This window comes from Marmota flaviventris, chromosome 10, assembly GCF_047511675.1.
Source record: "Marmota flaviventris isolate mMarFla1 chromosome 10, mMarFla1.hap1, whole genome shotgun sequence".
Lineage (NCBI taxonomy): Eukaryota > Metazoa > Chordata > Mammalia > Rodentia > Sciuridae > Marmota > Marmota flaviventris.
The window spans coordinates 24,957,652-24,982,232 of record NC_092507.1 but is presented as its reverse complement, the minus strand read 5'-3'; the positions used below and the strand labels follow the sequence as shown (position 1 = coordinate 24,982,232).

Genomic DNA, 24,581 nt, shown 5'->3' with positions numbered 1-24,581 from the left:
GCCACCCTCCCACCTGTCTCCTTTTGTGGCCTAAGAGGCGACATCCTGGAGTGGCTCAGCAGTGAGGCCTCAGATGCCCAGCTGTACTACCTGCCAGCTGAATTACCCTGGACAAATGACTTCATGCCTTTGTGCCTCATTTTCCCCTAGTGTCGACGTAGGACAGATGAGGCTGGACACCCGAGGAATTTTCAGGAAGCAAGTTCATTTAAGCCCCTCCCACAAGCCCCATCCACACTGGTCCAGTGCACATCAGCCCACATTCCACCTGTTCTTCCGGCCTCCTTTTCTTCCACTTCATCCTCCTCACGGTCACCAACATCTTACTGGAATTGAAATTTGATGTACTCTGGATAGGAAGGCTTCTTATGACCTCCAGAACAGTGACTGACTGGCCCCATCTACCTTTCCAGCCTCAGTTTCCAGTTATCTCCCACCACAGAGCCCTGGGAGGGACACCTTCTCTGTCCCTTGACATGGGCTGGTCCTGTATCTAGGATGCTCTTTCTTACCTTCCCCAGTTAACTCCTGTGTTTCTGAAGCTGCCCCCCACTCCCCCTTCCTGCTGTGAAGGGCTGTCCATGTCGCCCCCTGGCACGCTGATCTACATTTCCTTAGAGTTTTCATAGTTCCATTTTGTAGCCATTTGTCTAATGCCTCGTGAATCCCCTTGCACTTCACCCTGGATCCCAGCCATAGGACATATTCAACAAATATGCAAATATTTGCTGGATGAATTAATGACTGGCTATGAAGCATCCTCTCAAACTGAGCCATAAATCCCCCTTTCAAATGCTGACAGCCATAAAGAGCTGTCCATCTCCCTGTCTGGGTCTTTGGGTCATGGCAAGTTCAGGTCCATCCACTGGTATGTTGATCCACAGATGCTTGTAGTTGGACACGCTGACAGGTAGGTGCAAATAGGAAAGGTCTGGGCAGGTCCTGCCTCGAAACTGGGCTGCTTCAGCCGCCTCCCCGCGGCCAGCTGGACCCCTCTGGTCTCTCTGCAGGTGTGTTCTTTACCTTCCACACCTTCCACCTGGAGAGTGGCCACGACTACCTCCTTCTCACCGAGAACGGTAGCTTCACCCAGCCCCTGAGGCAGCTGACCGGCTCCCGGCTGCCCGCGCCCATCAGTGCCGGGCTCTATGGCAACTTCACGGCTCAGGTCCGCTTCATTTCCGACTTCTCCATGTCCTACGAAGGATTCAACATCACCTTCTCAGGTACAAAGTGTGGGGGTCCCTGGGGAGAGGAGACCGCTGCACCATTCTCTCTCTCCTTCTGCTGCCAGACTCTGGTCTTCTAGTAGATGTACAGTAATCACTCCCCTGTCTCTGAGAGAATGACCTCAATGCTACAGCTAAAGATATTTCGATTAGATCCATGGAAGAACTTCTGTATAATGGTCTTGGAAGGAATTAGCAGGTTCCTTGAGGAATCTCCTACTCTGATTCAGGATTTGCTCTGAACATGACCTACCCAGCTGGTGGCTTCAAATAGCTCCTAGAGGATTCACAAATGTCCCTTCCTGCCCTAGTAATTCCAAATTCTTCTCGTGATTCCACTTCCACTATTTTACAACTCCAGTAATTAACAAAGAAGAAGAAAGGGTGTGAAATTAACATACAGGAGTATTTTAGTCTCATTTGGGTGCTTCTTCATCAATGCTAATTTTGTAGTAATAGATATTTATCTCTGTGTCTAGGAATCCTGAAAAGAAACCTCTTTCATTCGGCATTCAGGGAAACATGTTCCCATGTGAAGCCCTCCTCCCCCCGCCCCCCATGCTTGTCCCAAGGTGCCCCAGGGCCCCCTAACCCACCCCTACCTTCAGCAAGAGCAAGAATGCCAGATGGATTCCTCCCAGGATGGGCAGGAGATGTCAGCCTCTAGGAACAGGGATGTGGCCCAGCTTAGCCCTAACACCCCCGAACCCGGCCCTCAGGCAGAAGCCACCTGCCATGTTCCAGGGCAGTCCTGGCTGATGGGACATACCCAACCAGTGTACCTCAACTCAAATGAGAGAGATGCTCCTCCTCCACACAGCCCCAGAGGACTGCATCCCAGAAGGGAGATGCCCTGGAGGACAAGAGACAGTCGTTTCTATGCTGTCTCTAGAAGCGCCAGGCAGGTCCCTGGCCCATGAATGCCACCCCATCCTGCTTGCCATCTACCTCAACGCCAGCTTTCTGAGATCAAGCTTAGAGCAAAGCATTCGGAGTCCTTTGCTACTCGGGTCGCCCAAAGCTGTGTCATAGACTGACCCTCTGAAAGCCACTGACTGGATTGATCTGGTTCAGTGCCTGGAGGGGAAGAGTGGGAGAGTCGAGGGGCCAGACGCATGGGTTTCCATGGAGATGGAGGGATGGAGAAGAGAGAGCCGAGGCCTGAGGCACCTGAGACTCTGCCAAAAGTTCCTCAGGAAGGAGACACTGTGCCCCAACCCTCTCCTCGGCCTCCCTGCACTTCTCTGGGCCTCTGCTCTTCTGTGGCTCGCCCTCCTTGCCTCCTCACTCTGGACTAGTGTGCACCTGGTCTGTACCTCTGTCTGTCTGTACTCTGGCCCTGTCCCCTGGCATTTGGGCCTCCTTGTTCTTATTTTCTTTCTCTGCACCTCCCGAGACGTCTCTGAGCCCAACCTTCCTGCTGCCCTTGCAGAGTATGACTTGGAGCCCTGCGAGGAGCCCGAGGTCCCAGCCTACAGCATCCGGAAGGGCCTGCAGTTTGGCGTGGGCGACACCTTGACCTTCTCCTGCTTCCCCGGGTACCGTCTAGAGGGCACCGCCCGCATCACGTGCCTGGGGGGCAGACGGCGCCTGTGGAGCTCGCCTCTGCCAAGGTGTGTTGGTAGGTGGTCACGTGCTTTCATTTTGCTTCACTTGATGGGGTGGGCCAGATGTAGCTGATCCGTGTGAGGTGGTGGACGCGCACGCCAAGAGGCAGAGGGAGCTGGGTTTGGGGACTAATGTAGCCTAAGCTTACCTGCAGCGAGACCTTGGGCAGGTGACCTCAACTCCTCTCAGCCGCCTTGTCTGTAAATTAGGCACAGTAATACCTACTCCATGAGGCAGTTCTTTAACCTAAACTGACCTTTGCCAAGTGAATTGCCCATGGGCTCTGAAATGAGGTTGACTTCAGTACTCTCACCTCCTGCCCTTGACATGCAGGCCCCTGGCTGAAGGATGTCTCTTGCAGGGAGATCTGGATGGGGCCCCGGGTGAGCCCTTTGCCTGAGTCTCAATCCAGGGCGTTGGGCGGGTGCTTTGACTAGTCCAATGTAAGGTCTTGCTCTGGAGAATCCTTTGGAAGGCAGCCCATCCAGCCAAGGAAGCAGGGACAGAATTTGGGTTCATTGAGAGAGGGCCCATTACACATCCAATGCGTACCTAGGTCCAGAAGATACGAAAGTGAACAAAACAGAGAAAGTCTCTCCATAGTGGCCTCCCACAATGGTAGAGAAATACAAGCCATAATACATAGATACGCAAGGTGTCCAGCAGTGTTAGGGGCACAGAGAACAATGACAAAGACTCAGGATGTGTGCAGGTGAGGTTGTTTTGTGGCAAAGAGTGGGCAGCAAGGGCCTCTCTGATGAGCTGTGTTTTAGCAGTGGGAACAAAGCGCCAAGATGTAGCTGGTTAGGGGTTGGCAGAAGCCCCACCTGCCTCCTTGATGGATCCCTAAAGGCTGATCAGAGGCTTGGGCCCAGAGCATAGAGGGAAGTATGGTGATGGCCCAGGGAGCAGGACAATTGCTGGCTTCTCCTAATTTGTAAAACTCGCAGCTCTGCTTGCCCGAACCCACAGTGCAGGACAGGATGAAATGCAGGCTGAATTAGGGGAGTACTTACATGCTCACTGTTAGCCATGGAACTCACTTAAAGTGAAATATTACGTAAAACCCCATAAAAATATATAGAACTGATAGATCAAAGCAGCACTGCACAGACTGAAAGAGGTATCAGCATCACAACAGCTCCCGAGGGGCGGGGAGTGGCCCAGCAGCAGAGCACTTGCCAAACACAGGTGGGGCACTGGGTTCCATTCCCAGCATGCCAAAAAGAAAAGGAAAAAAGATAGGCCTATGACACGATGTCACCAAGGAGCCCCGGGCTCTGCAGAGGACAGCTGAACATTGAATAGGCTGGCAAGATGGACTGATCCGTCACTCAGGCCCCAAGGTCAAGTCTCTGGTCTGCCACTTACCATCCCTTAGAGCCACCAGACTCCTCAGCCTCATAAAGCTTCCTCATTTTTAAAGCAGAGATAAGCTCAGCCAACACCCAGGCCCTACTCCAGATGAGATGAAATAGTTGACATAAACAAGAAAGTGCCACATAATGACTATTTTGCCAATAACCTTTTTAGCCGTACTCATGGATAACTGTCATTTTGTCAATAACCTTTTACAGTCCCAGAGGGAAACATTAAGATAAAGAGTTGCAGAATTCCATCTTTGACCAATTAAATGATCTCAAAGTTCCTCCTTTCTCCTGTCCCCATCCCCCCCAAAGCATCGACTGTTGACCAGGACACACTCAGACACTAGAACGCCCCCTGGGAAGGTTTGGTTAATGCCCCCAAGTGCAGCAACTCTTGCCTCTGGGAAAGTGTCCTCAGAGAGGGGGTGTGGGAGATATTTTTCTTGAATGGAGATCTCCAGGCCCCCAGATGCTCACACGGCTGAGACTCTTGCCTCATTGATCTCATTACACGAACTCATCCTTTAACTTATTATTTCAATTACTGTTTGTTCATGACACCTCACAATATTTTAATTATTATTATTATACATTTGTCTTCTGTTTCACATGTTATTAATAACGCACAGCAATTATAATCACCTGTAATTACTGCCAGCCCTGTCGCAGAGCCTCATGCTGGAGGTGTCTTGGGAATGCCCACCCTGGGGGTGCACTGCATGCACTGTGGGTGTAACTGGGGTTATTTGGCTCATGTAGCATTACCAGAAACATTCCCATCTGAGAAGGAGATGAACAGCCTGGGCTCCAATTCATGGTGTGACAGGGGTGACATATCCCCTGACCTCTGGGGCCCCTGAATTTGATGTGGAAGAGACAGCCCTGACCCATTGGAACCCCAGTCTGCTGCAGAAGACATGGCCCTGTCCTTGGGAGCCCAGTGTGATGGAGAAGCCCTAACCCTCTGCCTCAGGAGCCCCAGACTGATGGATAAGATGCAGCCCCTGCCCTTAACAAGACCTCTCTTGACAGGGGCGACAGAAGTCACAGATGTCTGAATCAGCAGCAGCATTTTTCTCTGCACATGACTGTTTGTTTCTCTGGAACGTTTATTTGTTTCCATTTACACCCCGTTTGGCTTCTCTGTGCATCTGCTCACCTCCCCTGTTCCTTTGGAAACTCTCCCAGAAGCGAGTGCCACATTCCTCAACCACCCATGCCCTTCCTGGTACCCAGGACCAAGGCCCTGGCCGGGAGTCAGGACTTGATGACTGGCCAGGGACTGGCTGCATCTGAAGCTGTCAGCCCTGTGTCCTTCCTTAAAAAGGTGTCGGGCAGGTGGGAGAAACAAGAGGGTCATGCTGGGGCAGGGAGGCGACTCAGGAAGCCAGGGCTGGAAAGACAGTTCAAAAATATGCCAAGGCCCATGTTGAAAGGAAGCTGACTGCCAGGAACTGGGCAGAGGGCAAGAGGCATCAGGGACCGCCTGAGGGCCCTAGCTGAGGCATAAACTTTCCATAAGCTTCCCAGGCTTTCTGCCAGTCCCAGAGGATGGTGAGCTAGGGAATGAGTAGGAAGAGAGAGGAGGAATAGCACTGATTGAGGACCTACTATGTGCTAACCACGACTTCCCATTCACTTTTTTACACAGAAAATCTAGTGCATTTGTTCTCTACAGCCTTAGGAGGGGCCCTTATGATCCAGGCAAAGGCAGATAAAGATGACATGGAGACTCAGAGAGTTGATATAACTTGTCTGTCTTCTCCAAAGTCTGTGCTCATCTCAGTGCACCACATGCCTCAGCCTAGGTGCCCGAGAGTATGTGGGATCCCAGAGACTGTGGGGAGACACCTCAGAGCTGTCTGTGGTATGACCGTGTACTAGTGTGTAACTGCCTAGTCTGAGGGCACCCATGAACTGCGCACTCTCTAGAAACTTGTCTACTGAAATTGTCAGCAGCCACTGTCCCGGGGTGCCTGGCTGCTACTACCATTGTCCTTCAGTTCAATGCCTCAGCTCGGCACATTCATTAGATACTTGGTTTGCTTGGCAAACCAGCCGAGTTTAAAATCCACCAGGCTACTTTGCTCCTGTAAAATAAATAAATACATGCTTCTGTAAAGCTTCAGGAAACCAAACTGACCTGAACTGCACTGGCCCAGGGAGTAGGGCCAGTTGAAAAGTAGGGACGTGGTCACCATCTTCAAAGGACTAAGAGCAGCCTTGGGGACAAGAGAGCACACAAGCATATGACAAACCCAACAGGAGGTTCATCTCTGAAGGTGTCTATGTGCTCCATCTATGCTGCCCAGCTTAGGACAATTAGTGTCCTAAGAAATTATGGTCAAAGAATTAACAATTATAACCAAAGAAATGGCCTCTCGGTCAACATCGGAGTCCTTCCCCCAAAAAATTATGCCTAGAATAAGGACAGGAGGGCTGGCTTGGAGAAGGCAGCCTTGCTACCATCAACTGTAAACATTTAAGACATGCTCCAAACTCTCCATATGTCCAGAAAAATAATGAGCCTGCCATCTGGTCTTGTATTTACATCCTTCTGGAACCTAATTATTTTTAGGACTGTACCTCTTCTAAGGTCAGTGTATGCCATATTCATCCATTCATGCATTTGGCAAATATTTATTTTGCAGACCATCTGGGTTGAGCCTTGGAAAGTCATAGATTCATCAGGGATGACTCTGGCCCTCAAGTAACTCACAGTTTGAGTGGGGATTACAAGCAAGTAAAAGCAATCAGGGAGCAGGGTGTGATAGGTTCTCTGATGTAGGGATGCACAGAAAGGGGATTCATAATCAAAAATTCAAACAAAAGGAATGTGGTGGTACATGCCTGAATCCCAGCATCTCAGAAGGCTGAGGCAGGAGGATTGCAAGTTTGAGGGCAGCCTCCACAACTTAGGGAGACCTTATCTCAAAATTAAAAATAGGGAGGGCTGGGGATGTGGCTCAGTGATAAGCACCCCTGGATTCAATCCCAAGTACCAAAAAATAGAGAGCCACTGCAGGGTTCCCCAGATGTGCCCTGCCCCTGAGCTCTCTGCTTGCATCTTCTGAGGGTGTCCTGACCAGGCACTGGTTGGGCACTGGGAAGACAAAAATATGACCAAGGCCCACGGGATCACAGTGCAGTGAAGGAGACAGCAGTACTCACAAATAAGTCAAGTAAAATGCGGTACCTGCTATAAATAACCGCATAGGAACAACAGGGAAGAAATGACTAATTCTAGAGGAGGAGAAACCAATTTCCAGGAGAGGGTGTGATTTCATTAGTTGTTGATGAAACAGGGTTTCAACAGGGGTGTGCCAAAACTTTCTCCAAAGCCTCAGGGGCCCTAAACTCCAGCCTGAGGGGGTGGCATCCTCTGTGAATTAAGAGACTTGGTCTAAATTCCTTAGTTCTAGGCTCCCTATTTTTAAACTGAGGATGATAACTGTGCCTACCTTGGGGGACTGGTGGCTGTGACAGGTAATGAAATGATCATTATTAAGTGTCTATTGTGGTGTTTTGCACATAGAGTTAGCAATTATTGTTCCATCTTGTCCCCTCCTGGTTTCCATCCTTGGACACTGAAAGTCGTCCTTTCTCCTCACTTGGCTACCCACTCCTCTGACGTCCTCCTCCATCATTTCTGTTGCTATGATACCATACCAAGAGATGCAGGGAATGACTGCTTTATAGCACCATGAAAGGAAAGGGGGTCTGGTGGTTAGTTTCTATTTCCATAAAAAAGAGAACCAGCCCGACAGAATGGGAGAGAGGGAGACACCAACAGAACTCTAGGCAGGCAGGTTTTATTTTTTATTTAAAATTCCACAGGCAGTCCTGTAGGCAGACAGAGAAGCCACCACGCCACAGGTAGACAGGCTGGCAGCTCGTCACCTCTGTCAGGTTCTCCACAGCTGTGTGTTGTCTTCTGGATGCGGCTGACGGGGGTTAATCTGTGGTTATTGTGATTCTCTTTCCAGCTGAGTGTGGGAACTCAGTCACCGGCACTCAGGGTACTCTGCTGTCCCCCAACTTTCCTGTGAACTACAATAACAATCACGAATGCATCTACTCCATCCAGACCCAGCCGGGGAAGGGGATTCAGCTTAAAGCCAGGGCATTCGAACTCTCAGAAGGAGACGTCCTCAAGGTAAAAATCGATGACTGCATAGCGCATGCGTGTGAAGGTGTGTGCTCGTCCCTGCAGGAATGGTCCAAGCTTTCTCCTTCCTCCCTGAGTCCCAAGATGGTATCCTCACACAACTGGGAGGAAGTGAGGATCAGAAAGAGAGTGTACATGAGCATCTGAGAATGTAGGTTTGGAATGTGCTCAAGGGCTCCTGCCGACATAGGTGAGTGCGGCTCATGGGAGTTGACTGCATCATAAAAATAACAGTAGTTCAGTTGGAGCAGCCAGTGGGCCAGGTTTTCCATTGTGAGTGCCGACTTTTCACGTGAATCATGAAGAGCTCACAGTGTGTGTGTGTGTGTGTGTGTGTGTTGTGTGTGTGTGTGTGTGCACACACATTTGTGTAGCTACATGTTTGTGGATATAGATACTTTTACATATATATTTTCACATGGGTGTGATTCTGTGAGAGTACTTGGCATCCTGCACTCAGATGTGATTTGAGGAGGCAGTGAGTGTCCATGTACCATGATAAAGGCCCTCGTGTGACATTGCCACTAAAGAAAGTGAGCTCAAGGCACATAAATATGTAAGAGAAAGAAAGGACAGGATGGGATGGTAGCACTACCGAGAGGGAGTTGGTGAGATCCTGACACACACACGTCTTGTAGTTCCCTGTGTGATCATGTGACTATCTCCAATAACACACCCTGTGTGTGTTTACGTATGATTAAGGGGTTGATGTTGGAGAATCTATCAAAGAGCTGTCCTAATAAAATGGATTCTGAAGACAGCCTCGTCCAGAGTAAGTCTATTTTTATCCTAGACAAAGGATCTTTTGTAGTTTATTCCAATACAGTTTTATTCTCTATAGCCAGAGAAGTCCTGACATTAGAAGAAAAAAAAAAATAGAAGCAACCAAAGGTCACTACTCTGGAAATTCCATAGAGAAGCCATGAAATGCCCATCTTTTTTATGTTCAGATGATACTCTTGACCCACCCTGGGGCATGTGTTCTCCGCTGTGTGTGTGTGTGTGTGTGAGAGAGAGAGAGAGAGAGACATTTTTCACTCTTACTTAATCTCCTTTGAACCCAAGCTGCACTCATGAGATGACAAACTGGGGCTGGGTGTGTATGAAATAGGACAGAACAATCCCAGGGGGCTGTCATTGGCTTCTTCAGCTCTGCTTTCAATGCCGCATAGAAACAAGACAAGCGGACACAGGAGAGTTTGATACCCTTGTGATATACCCTATGATACCACACCAACAGATGCAGGGATACATCTGCTGTATGCACTGTCACAGATCCGCAAGCCAGATACATGCACAGATTCACGCACACACACACACACACACACACACAGACACACACCATGCCTTCAGGCCTCTCCCTGGATCCTCACTTCTCTCCATCTGCTTGCTCTTCATCAACGGCATGACTTCAGAGGACCTAACCAGCACAGCAGGGCAGAGAGGCCTCCTCTCTGTCATGGTGCAGATGAAGGGATGTGAGCTGGGCCATGCAGAGGCCTTCCTGGATGAAGGAAAAGGCAGCTTTGAGGCACAGGTCATAATTAGCAGATGTTGGGGGGTTGGGCCAAGTTCTGTGCACAGGGCTTGATAGGGGTGGAGGGGCAGAAATGGCTGCTGGAGGTCACATGGATCATGGCCAGGGCCCTAGCTCCCTCAATAGGGTGGTTCAGATTCAGGCCTTCAGAACCCAAGACTGGCCAACGGTGTGCCTGCACAACTGTCTGGCCTCGGCATCAGGTGATCAGCGTAACAGACAGGCAGAAGAGTGATTTTCCAAGGCAGCCAGGGTAACAAATGGGCAGAAGTTGTAGGGCAGAGGTCAGGGAGGCTTCACACAGGCACACCTGCAGAGTTGCAGGGAGGGGAAGAATCCCTGATTTTCTAAAAGAGGACCACCCCAGACTCCAGACCTGGCCTCTGCAGCCACATGCCCAGCCAGCCCTGCCACCCAGCTTGTAATATGGAGCTCAACCTTCTTGACAAAGAGTGTCCTGTGTCTGCATCTCAAACCTGCTCACTAGGTTGCATTGTGGTTCTGATGTGGCTGAAAGGCCACAAGCGTCCCTGTGACCACTGGAATTTCTGGAACAAATTCCTAGGGAATTCCTAGGGAAGGAAGAGCAATGGATTCCAGGAGATTGGGATAGCATCTGTGTCCCCTCCTAGGACCCTTATCCTTCCCAGACTCCTTACCTTCCAGAGGGAGAACCTGGGTCACCAATGGGTACCAGAACTATTTCTGGTTTCTTTTAATGAAAGAATTAAAAGAAACCACCGTCGTAGTTTCTCAGCAGAATACAGAGCCACCCTGCCACCTCAGGTGGCTGCAGCAGCCCTGCTGTTGAGGCCTGCCATCTGCTCTACTTCCACATGGATATGTGTGGAAGGAACCCAATGCACAACAATCCCCTCCAAGAACATCTGCCATTGCCCTAGTGTGACCGGCCCATCTGCCTGAATGCTGGTATGTTCCTAATCCCAAGGCCTTGCCTGTCCCTACGAAGATTCCTCTGAGCTCCAAGGAAATCTATCCACACTTTACTTGTCTCTTGAGATAGGATATCTCCTGCATCTGACTAACCCTCCAAACTTTCTTGCATTTCTGACTCATGAAAAATCCGTGTTTCCCTGAATGTGTTCCATGCCCTCAATAACTGCAGATTTCCCAGAATCACCCCGTACTTGTCACTCCAGCTTGTCTCCCATAACCACCTGACTTCTTTTCCTTTGGTCCCTGCCAGGTGATTTTGCTACTACCTTCAGATGAGTAAGACAGGAGAGGCTTTTAAATGCAATAAGATTTTTGCAAAATGCAAAAGGAAACACCACTTCCAGCTCATGAGGGCAAAAGAAGCACATGCATGTAACTATATCCTCCACCAGTTCCCAGTAGAATAACCAAAGGGACATAAGACAGAGGAATGTGGTCTCAGCCCTGGAAATTGGGCAGAAGTGTCTTTCGCATAAAAGTTAAAGGAATTTCTGCCAAATGGAATATTCAAGGAAGAATCCGTATTGAGAAAGGGCCTAAGCAAATTGCAATTCATGCAAATGAAGCAAAATCCTGCCTGTTGGTTAAGGACCAGAAACCCAAAAATCCATGTAAGACTGTGTAGTTCAGAGCAGCAGAGCCTGGGACCAAGAATATAGACCACTGGCAGGAACAAAATCTCCATCCTTCTAGCTCCTCCAGATGGGAGCCTACATGGATTCCCCCTTGACATGACTTCCTGGCCTTCATTTGGCTTGGGGGGGGGGGCACATCAGGCAAAGCAAGTAACACCATGCTGGTACATAACCAGGGTGGCAAGTCTCACTAGGGAAGGGGCTACCATCTCTCTACCGCTCTCCCTCTCTCAGTTGGAAATGCCTCAGCTTGCTGTGCCCTGTTTGGGCCTAGCTCTTCTGCTCCCCGTTAGAGACTTGGGGTGTTTACATTCTCCACTGCCATTCTCCCTCCACAATGATATGCCAACAAGGAAATTAACCAGAGGTGTGTAAATATTCAGGGGATCAGAAGGAGGAGGCCTGCCTGAGGAATCAGAGCTAATTGCCCCTCTGTAAGCAACTAAGGACAGAAACACACTTTAAAAGCTCTGAATTTGTATTCTTAACAGGATTTGAGAGAGTATTATATTGATGGCACAAAAAAATAGGCAATAATGAAAACAGAGCCATCTGAGATGAGGAAAGATTGGATGGAGATGAAAAACATGATCACCCAATTAGAAAACGGAATGGAGGCGATGAATGGAAGAGAGTGAGCCACAGAAAAATGAAGTTAGTTCATTATAAGATGTGTTGAAGAACTTCTCCACATCTCATAAGGAAATGAAAAGGAGGGTTCCATTATATTAACAAAATGTACAATCAATCCACAGTAAAACTTTATGTGCCAAATAACATAATATAAATAAATTAAATAAAAACTGATAGGAATATAAAAAATTAATAAAGTTACAGTCATCGTGGGAGATTTTAATGTACCTCCCTTAGTCTCTGACATGTCACTCAGATTAAAAATAAATAAGGATTTGGGTCGTTTGGATAATATAACAGAATAAATCCAAAGAAAGTAGGGGAAAGATACTTCTAAAGATGAAAGCAGAAATGACTAGAAAAAGAATAGCAATTATCAACAAAACCAACTGGTTGATAATGAAATAGATACACATGGCAGGATGAATCAAGGAATTAAAAAGAGACAAATGTGTAATGCTAGGCATGAAAAAGGGAACATAATCCTTGATACAATAGAGATTGTGAAAAGAAGAAAATATTTAGAAACAACTGTTCTTTCAAGAAATCTGAAAGCTCAAGTGAAATGGAAATTTTTGTAGATGAAAAGTACTATGATGTAAATAAATGAAAATCTGAATAAGCCAGAAACCATTAACAAATTGGAATTCTCCTAGATTCCTTCTCAAAAGCCCCAGGACTAGACTGTTTTACAGGTAAACTTTAATAAAACTTAAAGAAATAATGAATCCCCACAGTAATCCAAATATTCTAGAAAAGATAAAAATGAAGATCCATGTCCCAACTCTTTTTTTTTTTTTAATGCATCAAATAGAAACCTGGATGACAATGAGGAGAATGGTGTTGACCAAGGCTGGGGAGTGCTGGCACCAGACCATATCAAATGGGATAATCTCGATTACACAGGAGGAATAGGGATTTTTTCCTTGAGATTTATTGCAAAATATGATAACAATGATGATAAATAATAATGTACATTACACCACAAAAAGAATAAGTACTTGAGGTGATGAATATTCTAATTGGCTTGATTTGATTCTCCACATTGTATTCATATATCACAATATCAATTATCATGTGTCAATTTATAATTTAAAAATTAATTAAAAAAAAAACAAACTATTAGACCAAACAATCTCAAGATCATAAATCTAAAAATCCTGGCTATGATATCAGACTGAATCTAGCTGGATGATAAAGCAAAGATGACCAAGGGCCTCTGAGGCCAGGAGTGTGAGGATGTGTCAACTGTGGGAAAAGCTCATAATGTTTATTCTTTAGACGAATCACATGAGATTGCCTTTGTTATAGCCAAAACTGGCCAAATATTGGCCATTTCCTGTGACTCAACCTAACATCCTATAAACAGACTAGAAGAGAAAAACACACGATCCTGCTGACCCATTCCCCAAACATCAGGTGATCAAGTTCAATATCCATTCACAATTTTTAAAAGTATTCATAAAACTGTGAATAGTGCCTTCTCAATTTGATACAGTGTTTCTCCCAAACACCTACCACAAACACTGTACTTAATGGCAACACTTCCTGAGGATTTCTAGTGGCATCAAGCCCAAGAACAGTGACTTTGCCATCACCTGTAGAATCAGCATTGCACTGATGATCCAAGCCCATACAATTATACCCAGAAATGAAAAGGAAACCATTAAAATTATTTATAGACAAGAGACATAGTCCATGCAAATAAACATCCAGAGAGAAATATATAGGAATATGGAAAATTGCCTCTCTTATTTAGAAAATACAAAAGGATCAACAAATAAACCATGAGAACTGATAGGACAAGTCAGTAAAGCAGCTGGTGTTTCTACAACCAATTATAATATGTAATCAGGGAGGAAAATCTCATTCGTAATAGAATAAAAACTATAAGCCACCTAGGAATAAGTCCTCCAAAATGTGGATAATCTTTACTGAGAAAATTATAAAGCGTTATTTTAAAGGCAATATAACTAAAATAAATGCAGGGAGATGTCCTTCCCCATGGATGAACAGCCACTCACGGGAGAGAAGAGGGGAATTGTTGATACTCAATTACCACAGCCTCAGTGAGAATCAAGGAAATACAAATTAGAGTGAGATACCATTTTGCACCCATCAAACTGGAAAAAAATTATGCCTGGAAATACTAAGAGTTGGTGAGGATATAAAATGATGAAAAGAGCCATCCACTGCTATGGGATGGTATTGATTGGTATTCCTCTTCTTCAGAGAGCAATCTGGAAATAGCTAGCAAAGCTGAAGATGTGTCTTCCCTCAACCAGCTTCTTGTGCTGGAGAAACTCAAGCCAGGCATGTTCATGGACACAATAATGCTTGCATTGTGTTTTAGTCACCTTAGTCGCTGCTATGACTAAAGGATCTGACCCTAACAACTGTAAGGAGGAAAAGTTCATTTAAGGGCTCACAGTTTTAGACCTCTTAGTCCATAGGAGGCCCACTCCATTCCTTGGGGCTCTAGGTGAGTGTGTGGCAGAGGGAAGCAGCTCACATGAGATCAGGAAGCAGAAAGAGACTCCACTTGCCAGATACAAATATATACCCAAAGCCACACCCCAACTCCCACCTCCTCCAGCCACACCCTACCAAGTCAGTTACCACTCCCTTAATCCCTATCAGGGGATTAAAACATTGATTGGATTAAGACTCTCACAACCCAATCGTTTCTCCTCTGAACCTTCTTGCATTGTCTCACATGTGAGATTTTGGGGGACACCTCACATCCAAACCATAACACATCATCACTTAGCATGTTCATTTGGAAACCAGCTGCCTTGCTAACCTGTCTTACTAGATGTCCCGGACATGTGTAGATTCTCCTGGATTTCTGAGAGAGATGTTCCCCTCTCTCTGTATCTGATGAACTGGATCATCCAGCAAGAGCCTGTGAGGAAATAAATGTGTGCAAAGGCCCAATTCCCTAAAGCAATCGAAAATATAAAAATACCCAGGAATAAGTAGAGAAATTCACTGAGAGACATAAATGACAACTTGATTAAATGGAGTCAGACACCATGAATATGGATCAGAAGAGTTAATATCCCACAGGTGCATTTTTTCTCAAATCAATCCATACATTTTAATGTAACTTGGAATGACACAAGTTTTCTTTTTTGCATATTTGCTTTATTTTTTTTAATTTGGGGAAATTCTTGAGTTTATCTAGAAGAGTAAATATGGGAGAATTTTTTTAGGTGGAAATGAAGACTTTCTTACTATATATTTAAATATGCTATCAACCTACACAAACTAAAAACATGGGTCATGCACAGGAATAGACAAATAGCCAAATGCTGTGGAATAGAAGGTTCACGAACAAACCACATTTACGTAACTATATATGAATTACATCTGAATTTAAAAGATATATGAATTTAAAATTGGTATTAGAAGGAACATTTACAAACAGGCTTTTGTGAAATGACTAACCAACTAGGGAATAAAGGTAGAATCTTATATGATAGGCCAAAATAAATTCTAGGTGGATTGAAGAATAAAAATGCTAGAAGCCAGGTACTATGGTGCACGCCTATAATCCCAGTGGCTTAGGAGGCTGAAGAAGGAGGATCTTTAGTTCAAAGCCAGCCTCGGCAACTTAGCAAGGCACTAAACAAATTAGCAAGACCTCATCTCAAAATAAAATATATTTTAAAAAATGCCTGGGGATGTAGTTCAGAGGTTAAATAGCCCTGAGTTTAATCCATGATTACCATCCCCCACAATACTAGAGGAAACATTGGTTTATTTATTTACCATATATTTTCTGAGTGCCAGGACGCATATTCTGTACACTGTTGTGCAAGTAATTACGTTGTGGATTGGGTTAATGTTATGATGGAAATCCCTGCAGCTATTTAATTGCCACTGTGAAAAAATACTTAATGACTTGAAAAGTACACACGCTATGTTAAGTGAAAGAGTTTAGGGTTGTCTACTGTATTGATAGTTTGATCTTCTTTTTATAAAATAAAAAATATTAATAAATCTAGGTAAGGAAAGTAAGGACAAAGCTTGGAAGGATTATACCAAAATCCAACAAGTACTGAGAGTTGTTTTTCTTTTCTCTGTGCTTTTCTGTTTTAGAAGTTTTTCTGCAATGCACATTTTATTGTAATGCTACAAAAACATTTTTGTGCCTAGCAAATGAGAATGAATTATGCTTTAAAATTAAAGAAAATATCCTGTACTCATTATACTTTTTATTAATTAACAATAATTTCTTCATACCATCATCCATCCAGTGAATGCTCAAATTTCCAATGAGCTCATAAATGTCATAGTGTTTTTTTAAATTTACAGTTTATTCAAATCAGTCTCTAAGGTCCATTGGACAATAGTAGATTAGTTATCTCGTGTGTTTGTTAACCTGTAGATTTCTCCCTCCATCTCTTTTCTTTTTATGCTTGTAATTTATTTGTTAAAAAAAAATCTGGCTGTTTGTTCAGTGGAATTTTTCACACTCTGGATTTTGCTGACTTCCAGCGCATAGTATCATTTTTAGTATTCCTCCTTCCTCGGTATGTCCTATAGGATGGGAATTGGATCTAGTGGCTTGATCTGATCAGGTTTGACTCTTTGGCAAGGTGATTCCCTAGATGGTGATCTGTTTTCCATTAAGAAGCTCTTGATGTTTAGTTTTCTGCCTTATGGTGATGTTAGCAACTGATGAGAATTAACGCCTTGATCCATGAATTCAAATGTATGCCTCAATGGGTAAAAATATTTTTATAATAATTTGGATACAGTCATGGGCTAAACTTCTGAATTGGTGCCATCTCTGTGTTGGTTGGACTCCAGGATCCTCTCAGTATTTCAATAATGTAACCACCAACACATCAGATCTGGAAACAGACTTAAGGCTCCCAGCAGCCTAAATGAATCTCTGTAATCTATAGCACTGTGAGCTTGAAGGATGGCTTCCTTTACAAAGTGCTGCTTCATAAATAGGAGGATGGAAATATTGTTCCAATTTGCTGGCAGCTGGCTCCACATTGTGCACCATGCACAAATATTCATCACCCACCCATAGATCCCATCTTTGATATTTACTAAAGCACCAGGGGTTCTTTCACTCAATCACAACTTCTGTTGTTATTTGTACAATTATCTAGGAAGGAGCAGCAACCTCGAAACCTGGGGAGCCAGTTCATTATTCTGATGATTGTTGTCTTTGCTGGTGCTCAGAAGTTCAGGGGACAGATGGGAATCAGGGAGGCCAGATGCCTGCGCCATTCCACCCTTGGCAAGCCCAGCAGGCCCTAGCTGGAGCCCTCATTACAAGGGGAAGGGGCAGAGACTGAGCTTGGAGAAGGGAAAGTCACCATACCCTGCTGGTCATTTTTACTCCATCCTACCTGTGTTCCAGGGATCCTGTCCAGCAGATGGTTAAGACAGGTCACCCTATGGTGAGATGGGAGTCAGGTCCTCTCCTCTCCTGGAAGGACGGGAGTGGCTGTTTAGCAATGTAGAGATGTCGAATGCTTTCAGCCTGCCTGTCTGCAGAAACAGATGGCTGGGGAGTCAGGCAGTCCCAACCTGGCCTCCCCAGGCTGCTGAAGAGGAAGCTGGTGCCATATGAGGGTTGAGGGACCAGGAGCTGGTTTCCCTGGAAAGGTTGGAACGGCAACCAGTTTTCAAAGATTAGATTCACAATGGAGATGGGCTGGGCACAGCACTGACACCGAGAGGAAACAGGACGATTGATTGGTCAGCCGCCAGCTTCGTGCTGCCAACTTCCTTGCTAATGACAATTAACTACCCATCTAGCAGTGGTTGTCAGTGCTGACACCTGGGAAGGTGGGCCATGGGGTGTGACATGTGGTCAATATAAGGCCATGCTGGTGTTACCAGATTGGGATGTCTCCTGCCCAGGTCTACGATGGCAACAACAACTCTGCCCGTTTGCTGGGGGTGTTCAGCCGCTCTGAGATGTTGGGAGTGACTTTGAATAGCACGTCTAGCAGTCTGTGGCTGGATTTCATCACCGATGCAGAAAACACCAGTCAGGGCTTTGAGCTACAGTTTTCCAGTAAGTCTTTCCCGCATCTGAATGGACAATGAAGTTGGGCTTTCTCATTGTACTCATTTGTTTGAGCTCCTGTTTATCTGGTAGACATGCTCTTATAGACTATTTCAGAGTCCAGTAGGTCTCCATCAATTGAGGGATGGATAAATAAAATGAGATATGTCTGTACAATGGAATATTATGTGGCCATAAAAACAAATGAAGTAGTGATACATGCTTCAACATAAGTGGGGCTTGGAAAAATTACACAGTCCAAGAAGACAGTTACAAAGACCACATAGTATATGACTTCATTTTTACAAACTGCCCAAAGCAAGCAAATCTATAGAGACAGAAGGCAAATTTGCTGAGAGTGCTGAGAGAAAAACTCATCTAGGCTGCTTTTTGAGGTGATAAAAGTGTTCTAGAACCAATAGTGATACCAGTCGCACAGCTCTGTGGTTAGATAAAAGAAGACACTGAACTCTACACTTTAGATGGATGAATTATGACATGTGAATTGTGTCTCAATAAATATATTAGGGGTTTAAAAAGTAAACAATGTCTATTCAGGATCCCCTTGTCTGGATGTCAGGCCACCTGGCGAAGGGATCTTTGCCTATTTCAGAGATGGCTCAGTGCATGAGGATTAAATAGACTCAAATTTGAATTCCATTTCCATTACCTGAAAGTCACGTGAGTTTGAAACAATTTATTTAACCTTCCTAAGTCAATGCTCTGGGTTGTAAAACGCAGATGATTAAACCTACCTAAGACTCCTGTGAATTAACAACTGAGAGGCAGCAGATGCCAAGCCCCATAGCAGGAGCTCTGTATAAGTCAGTTTCTTCCTTTTCCAACAGAATATGTTTAAACAGGGCATAATGAGGCTCTTGAATGTACATTTAAAGTGACTTTTCCGTATTATCCTGTCCCATCACAATGTCTCAGAGAGCAAATTGGAAGGAACAGGTCTCTAGCAAAATGCTGTGGGGTCAACAAAAGAAATAGAAAATCCAGCGCCTAGGCCTGAAAACTATTAAAAAGCTGGACTCATTTACATGTAAGCACAGGGGAGAGAATGTTCCCTGGAAATGCTGAGGGATCCCAAGTGGGTAGCGGTGGCCGGACGTCTTCCTGAGAACCTGGGCTTGAAGGAGGAGCAGAAGTTGGGTTTCTGCCCCCACAGGTCCCGCTCACTCTGCCTTTCGTCTCATCTCCAGGTTTTGAGCTCATCAAATGCGAAGACCCCGGAACGCCCCAGTTTGGCTACAAGGTTCATGATGGAGGTCACTTTGCAGGCAGCTCTGTGTCCTTCAGTTGTGACCCTGGCTACAGCCTGCGGGGCAGCCAGGAGCTGCAGTGTCTGAGTGGAGAACGCAGGACCTGGGACCGGCCGCTGCCCACCTGTGTCGGTAGGGTGCTCGTGCTGTTCAGGGGCCCCCCTGGTCTCCCCTCACCTGAACTCCAGCCTTGGTCTCATTAAGGATGCCCAGGGCTGGGGGCTATCTACCTGGACTGGATCCTCCTGCTAATAGGCCTTGTGGCTTGTCTCTTCCCCATTTCCTCATGTTCACACCTCATCACACCTGTGCAGCCACACAGTCAGGCACTGGCCAGTCATTATCACACATTTAGCAAGTGGAACCAGAGCCAAATCCTGCCCTCAGGGTGATGGGAGAGTGGTAGACGAATCCATTAAAAAGGGGGAGGTGAGATTTTGCCTGGTTTCCGGGGCTTCCTACCATACCGACACTCCAACAAGTCTCCCACTTACTATGGGTCTCAGTTTCAATGTAAGCAAAATAAGGCGCACGCTCCGTTTTCTGGGAGAATGTTGAAAGAAAGGGTAAGATAATGAACCCTCGCCAATCTTCACTCTTAAGAACATGATTTAAGCTTGCATCTTCTTGAGCCCCTGTTCTTCCTGAACATCAGCAAAGGGTCTCTGGAGGCGGTGCGCAAGTGTCCTAGGACAAGCCACAGTAACCTGGAGTGAAGTACAAAATAGGCAAAATCAGACTCTCCATTTGTCCGGGCTTTTCCCCTCCCTGCTAATCAGGATTCCCACCACACTGTCTGGTCTTGCTTCCCCAGTGGCGGGTCCTGCCCTCTGCTCCCTTCACCACGCATCAAGCCAATGCATCAGTGCAGCCCTGGCTGATCTCATAAGAATAAAACATCTGGTGGGCAAGTATGTAAGTGCCCCCAAGCCCCACAACTGGGCAGGTGTAGGCCTGGGTACATGGAGGCAGAGAAAGAATGAAGTCTGTTTCCTGCCCTCAGGAAACAAAAGCAGATGGTTATATACAAGGTCTTCACTATAAAAAGGGCTGTGTGCAAAGTGTTGGGGCAGAGGAGGAGTTTGCAGCTCAGAGTTGGAAGGAAGGGTGGGTGAGAATTCACCCACAGGAGAGGCGAGCGGGGATGGGGGACTTTCTAGCCTGAGCACAGGACCTACAGACAACACTGCAGTAAGTGTCAGTGGCCACAGTTGGTCCTTTTCCCCCCGAGAAGGTTACATTTCAACAGGATCTGCAATGCGGATACACAGCAGAGAATCAAGGGACAGAATTTTAAGTCTGAAAGTAGGACCAGGGCCCTCACCTGTAAGGAGCCCCCAGGGACTTCCTCTTCCTTTGTCCTCACCGTGGGCCTGGTCTATAGACATGTCCCTTCTCTTTTCCCTTCACCTCTCTTTTCATTTCTTTCTTTTATTCACATGCCAAGCCCTATGCTAGGCCCTAGGAATGCAGAGAAGAGAGCTCCCAGGCCAGCCAGGGGACACATGACTGTACAGCAGTGTGAGGCCTCAGGAAGGAGAGCCCAGCAAGCCGACTCTCAGGGAGGAATGATGACTCACCTTATAAGAAATGTATTTGCTTTGCAGAAAAGATTTACTGTAAGATTCCCTTGACCATCAAATATGCCCACTGGACTAGACTTAGAGGAGCCACTCAAGGCTGGAAAGAATATTTATACTGTGAGCTGTAGAGGCCTTCCCCACGGAGGTCCATCAGGCCCCTCGCTTTTAGCAGGGTGAGGCTGTGTATTGGGGATTATGCGGGCATATTTTCAAATATGTCGCATGTGTTAGACTCCAGCATGCTCTATCAGAGGCAACGACCAGCTTCATCGATGAGTAGACTCAGCAGCCCGACACGCAGCCAGGGCTCTAGGACAGAAAGGAGCAGAAGTTAGGAAGAATAGACTCTTACATCTCATTGGTGAATCTGAGGCAGGCTGGCCTGCTCGGCCCCCTCCTGCCCACCTGCCAGTCCTCAGATAACATGATCCTGTGGGGGAAGAAGAAGCAGTTGTGCTCCTATGGAAGAGCCCCCAGGGCTGCTGCATTCTGAACATTCACTTACTGGGAAGCAGGAGGTACTTCCTGGGAATATGGAAGGAAGCTCTGGCCAGGGACAGAGATGATATCCTGCCACTATTCCAGCCCCGTCCTCCATTGGTGGGGCCAGCAGGCTTCCTCCCCACAATTGTAGTCCATCCTCTCCTGGATGCCCTGCCTTGTCCCCTTTCACTCTGGCTCCCACCCCAAGGCACCATGGGAGGAGGGCCCTCAAGTGAAGCTTGAGCAAAGGGCGTGGTCTCCTGAGCACACTCACGGGTAGGTGGTCCTTGGGGTCCAGGAGATGCTTGGTGGGTCTTTCATAGCAACAAGTGAAGGTCACTATCCCATCTGGGACTTTGATCCCATCTTCTCCTATGGCTTCTAGCATCTCACTTTATCAATTATTTCCTTTCCCAGATAGCACTGCCATGAATCTCTTCCTCTCTTGTTTTCACTCATGCACCTTCAACTCAAACACATAGCATAATTTTCCTGGGAAGCAATAGCTTCTTTCCTTTGTTCGATCATCCACCAGTTCATTCAATAAACATTTATTAAGCTTCTATACTGTGCCAAACACCATAGTCGGCACTTGATGTACAAACATGAGTAAGACAAGGTCCCTGCAGCCAAGGAGCTTATAGTCTGGTGCAGGAGATTGACATTACTTTAATAACAAGTTATACCTCTTCTGACAAAAATCCATTCACATTGTAATGGAGATGCAAAGGAAGACAGTGTCAGCACTACCGGAGGAAGGGAGGGGTATTGCAAAAGGTTTCAAGGGAGGGTGTTTGTCAGGCTGTCAGTCCAAGTAGCAGAATGAGGAGGCCCAGCTGCCCGGACAAATGGAGCCTGTAACACTCAGCGGGATCAAGGGGTTCGTGGGCTGGGGGTGGGGTAAAGGGAGCCCTGTGGAGGGTTTAGACTAAATTCTGGGAAGGAAGATTGAAAGCATGAGTGCACATTTGCATTTCGTAAAGATCCCTTAGCTGGCACTGCTGAGGGTGGGCTACTGTGCCAGCCGAGAGATGGCAAAGGCCTAAGCTAGGACTCGAGAAAGAGGAGCTAAGTAGAGTCAAAAGTGAAAAGAGTCACAGAAGCTCGGAGACTGGATCCTGGAAGCAGATCAGACATGGGAGAGGAAGGAGGAGTAGGGGAGCCACAGCTTGCAATTTAGGTGACACTTCTCGCTGGGAATACACATCTCTCTGCAAGACTCCCTGTCTCTAGCTTCAGCCCTCTGTGACCCTCAGAGCTGGAGGACCATGTCTTGGTGGCCTCTGTTCTCCTGGCAGCTGGCACATGCTCCCTTGCCAGTGAGCAAGTGCAAGTGCTTGTGTTTTCTCTCTAGGGGACTCTGAAGAGTTTGGTCACAGAGTAGCCAGGCAGTTCCACACCCATGGACCTGTTTCTTAGTAGGCTTATTCACCCACTTCGAGTGCACAATTTAATATCTTCACAGGGCTGCAAAGTTCCCTAATGTGTAAAGTGATAATTCACTCACATGCTTGCATGTTGCAGTTCTTCCCTATGGAAGTAAGCATCAAGTGTTTACATCAATACGTTAATTCTGGAACATTTTCCCCATTATAAAGAAACCCTATATCCATTAGCAGGCACTTCCCACTAATTCCCTGGGTCCTTCACAACCATTAATATACCTTCTATCTCTATAGATTTACTTGTTCTGGATATTTCCTATAAGTGGAATCACACAATGTTTTACCTATGGGTCTGGCTCCTTTCACTTAGTGTATGCTTTCAAAATTCATCAACATTGTAGCACGTCTCCCAATTTTATTCTTTCTTGTGGCTAATATTCCACTGTATAGATTTATCAACTTTTATATATATTTTCTTCACTTTATGGACATTTGGGTTGTTTTTACTTACTAGCTGCCATGAATGATGAGGCTATCAACATTCATGTCCAAGTGTTTGTGTGAGTGTGTATTTTCATTTCTCTGGGGTGCGTACCTGAGCACAGAAGTGCTGGATCGTGTTTGGTAACTTTGTTTAACATCTCGAAGAACCACCAAATTGGTTTCCAAAGCGTCTGCATCATTGTCCGATTCTGTCCTTGATAAGAGGGTTCTCCCCACCCTCGCCCATTCTTGTAGTCTGTCTTTTGTTATATCCATCCCAGGAGCTGTGAAATAGGATCTCATCATGGTTTTGATTTGCATTCCCCTAATGGCATCATTGCACACGGATATTGGCCATTCACCTATCCCCTTCAGAGAAATGTCTATTCACTCCACTCCCTTGCCAATTTTTTAATTGGGTTTTGTGTCTTTTAAGTATTGAGAATTTGTCTCAGGTTCTGCATACAGTTCTCATCGCGGGACCTGTCTGTGTGCTGGCCTCAACCTCCTGGAGTGGATGAGAGTGACTTGGGGCCCATGGGCATCCAAGGAACTGCTGACTGACTGACTGCTGACAGCTTGGGTCACTCTGCGGAACTCACGCTTTGGGGATTTCTTTCAGCTGAGTGTGGAGGGACGGTGAAAGGAGAGGTGTCAGGGCAGGTGCTATCGCCGGGGTATCCAGCTCCCTACGAACACAACCTCAACTGCATCTGGACCGTGGAAGCAGATGCCGGCTGCACCATCGGGTAAGTGTTGGACTTCCAGAGTAACCCTTGCTGTCCTTTGTGGGTCACCAGGCTGCCCCAGCTCATTCCTGGTCCCTCCTGCCTCTCCTGGAGGCCCTTGGGATCAACGATGGTTGCCATAACCCTTGGCTTGGACTCTTTCCCATGGAAAACCTGGACAGGCTGGTGTCAGCCTCCCAGGGCTGCAGTCTAAGTGCAGAAAACAGGTACAGCAGCGGAGGAATGGGCTTGGAGCTGTATAGCCCCAGGCTCGGATCCCAGCCTTTCCACTTACTGCCTGCAGGACTTTGAAGAAGTCAAGTCCCTTTACCTCTGGGTGTCTCACTGTCTTCTGCAAAGCATGGGACAGAGCACTTGAATGATACACTGCCTGGAATGCACTCAGCCAGCATTTGGAACACAGTGAAGGCTTGATCCTGGCACCTGTGCCTGTTCCTCTGATAGTCAGTGAAGGTC

General features: G+C 46.5%; 1 protein-coding gene across 1 annotated transcript in view; it reads left to right on the top strand.

The window, feature by feature from the left end:
* Csmd2 (CUB and Sushi multiple domains 2) overlaps positions 1-24,581 on the top strand; it is a 539,902-nt gene that overhangs the window by 372,655 nt on the left and 142,666 nt on the right. The window contains exons 20-25 of the mRNA XM_027937327.2: positions 1,011-1,226; positions 2,662-2,850; positions 8,191-8,360; positions 18,027-18,183; positions 19,383-19,574; positions 23,999-24,125. Of these exons, the coding sequence (XP_027793128.2) occupies positions 1,011-1,226; positions 2,662-2,850; positions 8,191-8,360; positions 18,027-18,183; positions 19,383-19,574; positions 23,999-24,125 (1,051 nt within the window). The remainder of the gene's footprint in view (positions 1-1,010; positions 1,227-2,661; positions 2,851-8,190; positions 8,361-18,026; positions 18,184-19,382; positions 19,575-23,998; positions 24,126-24,581) is intronic.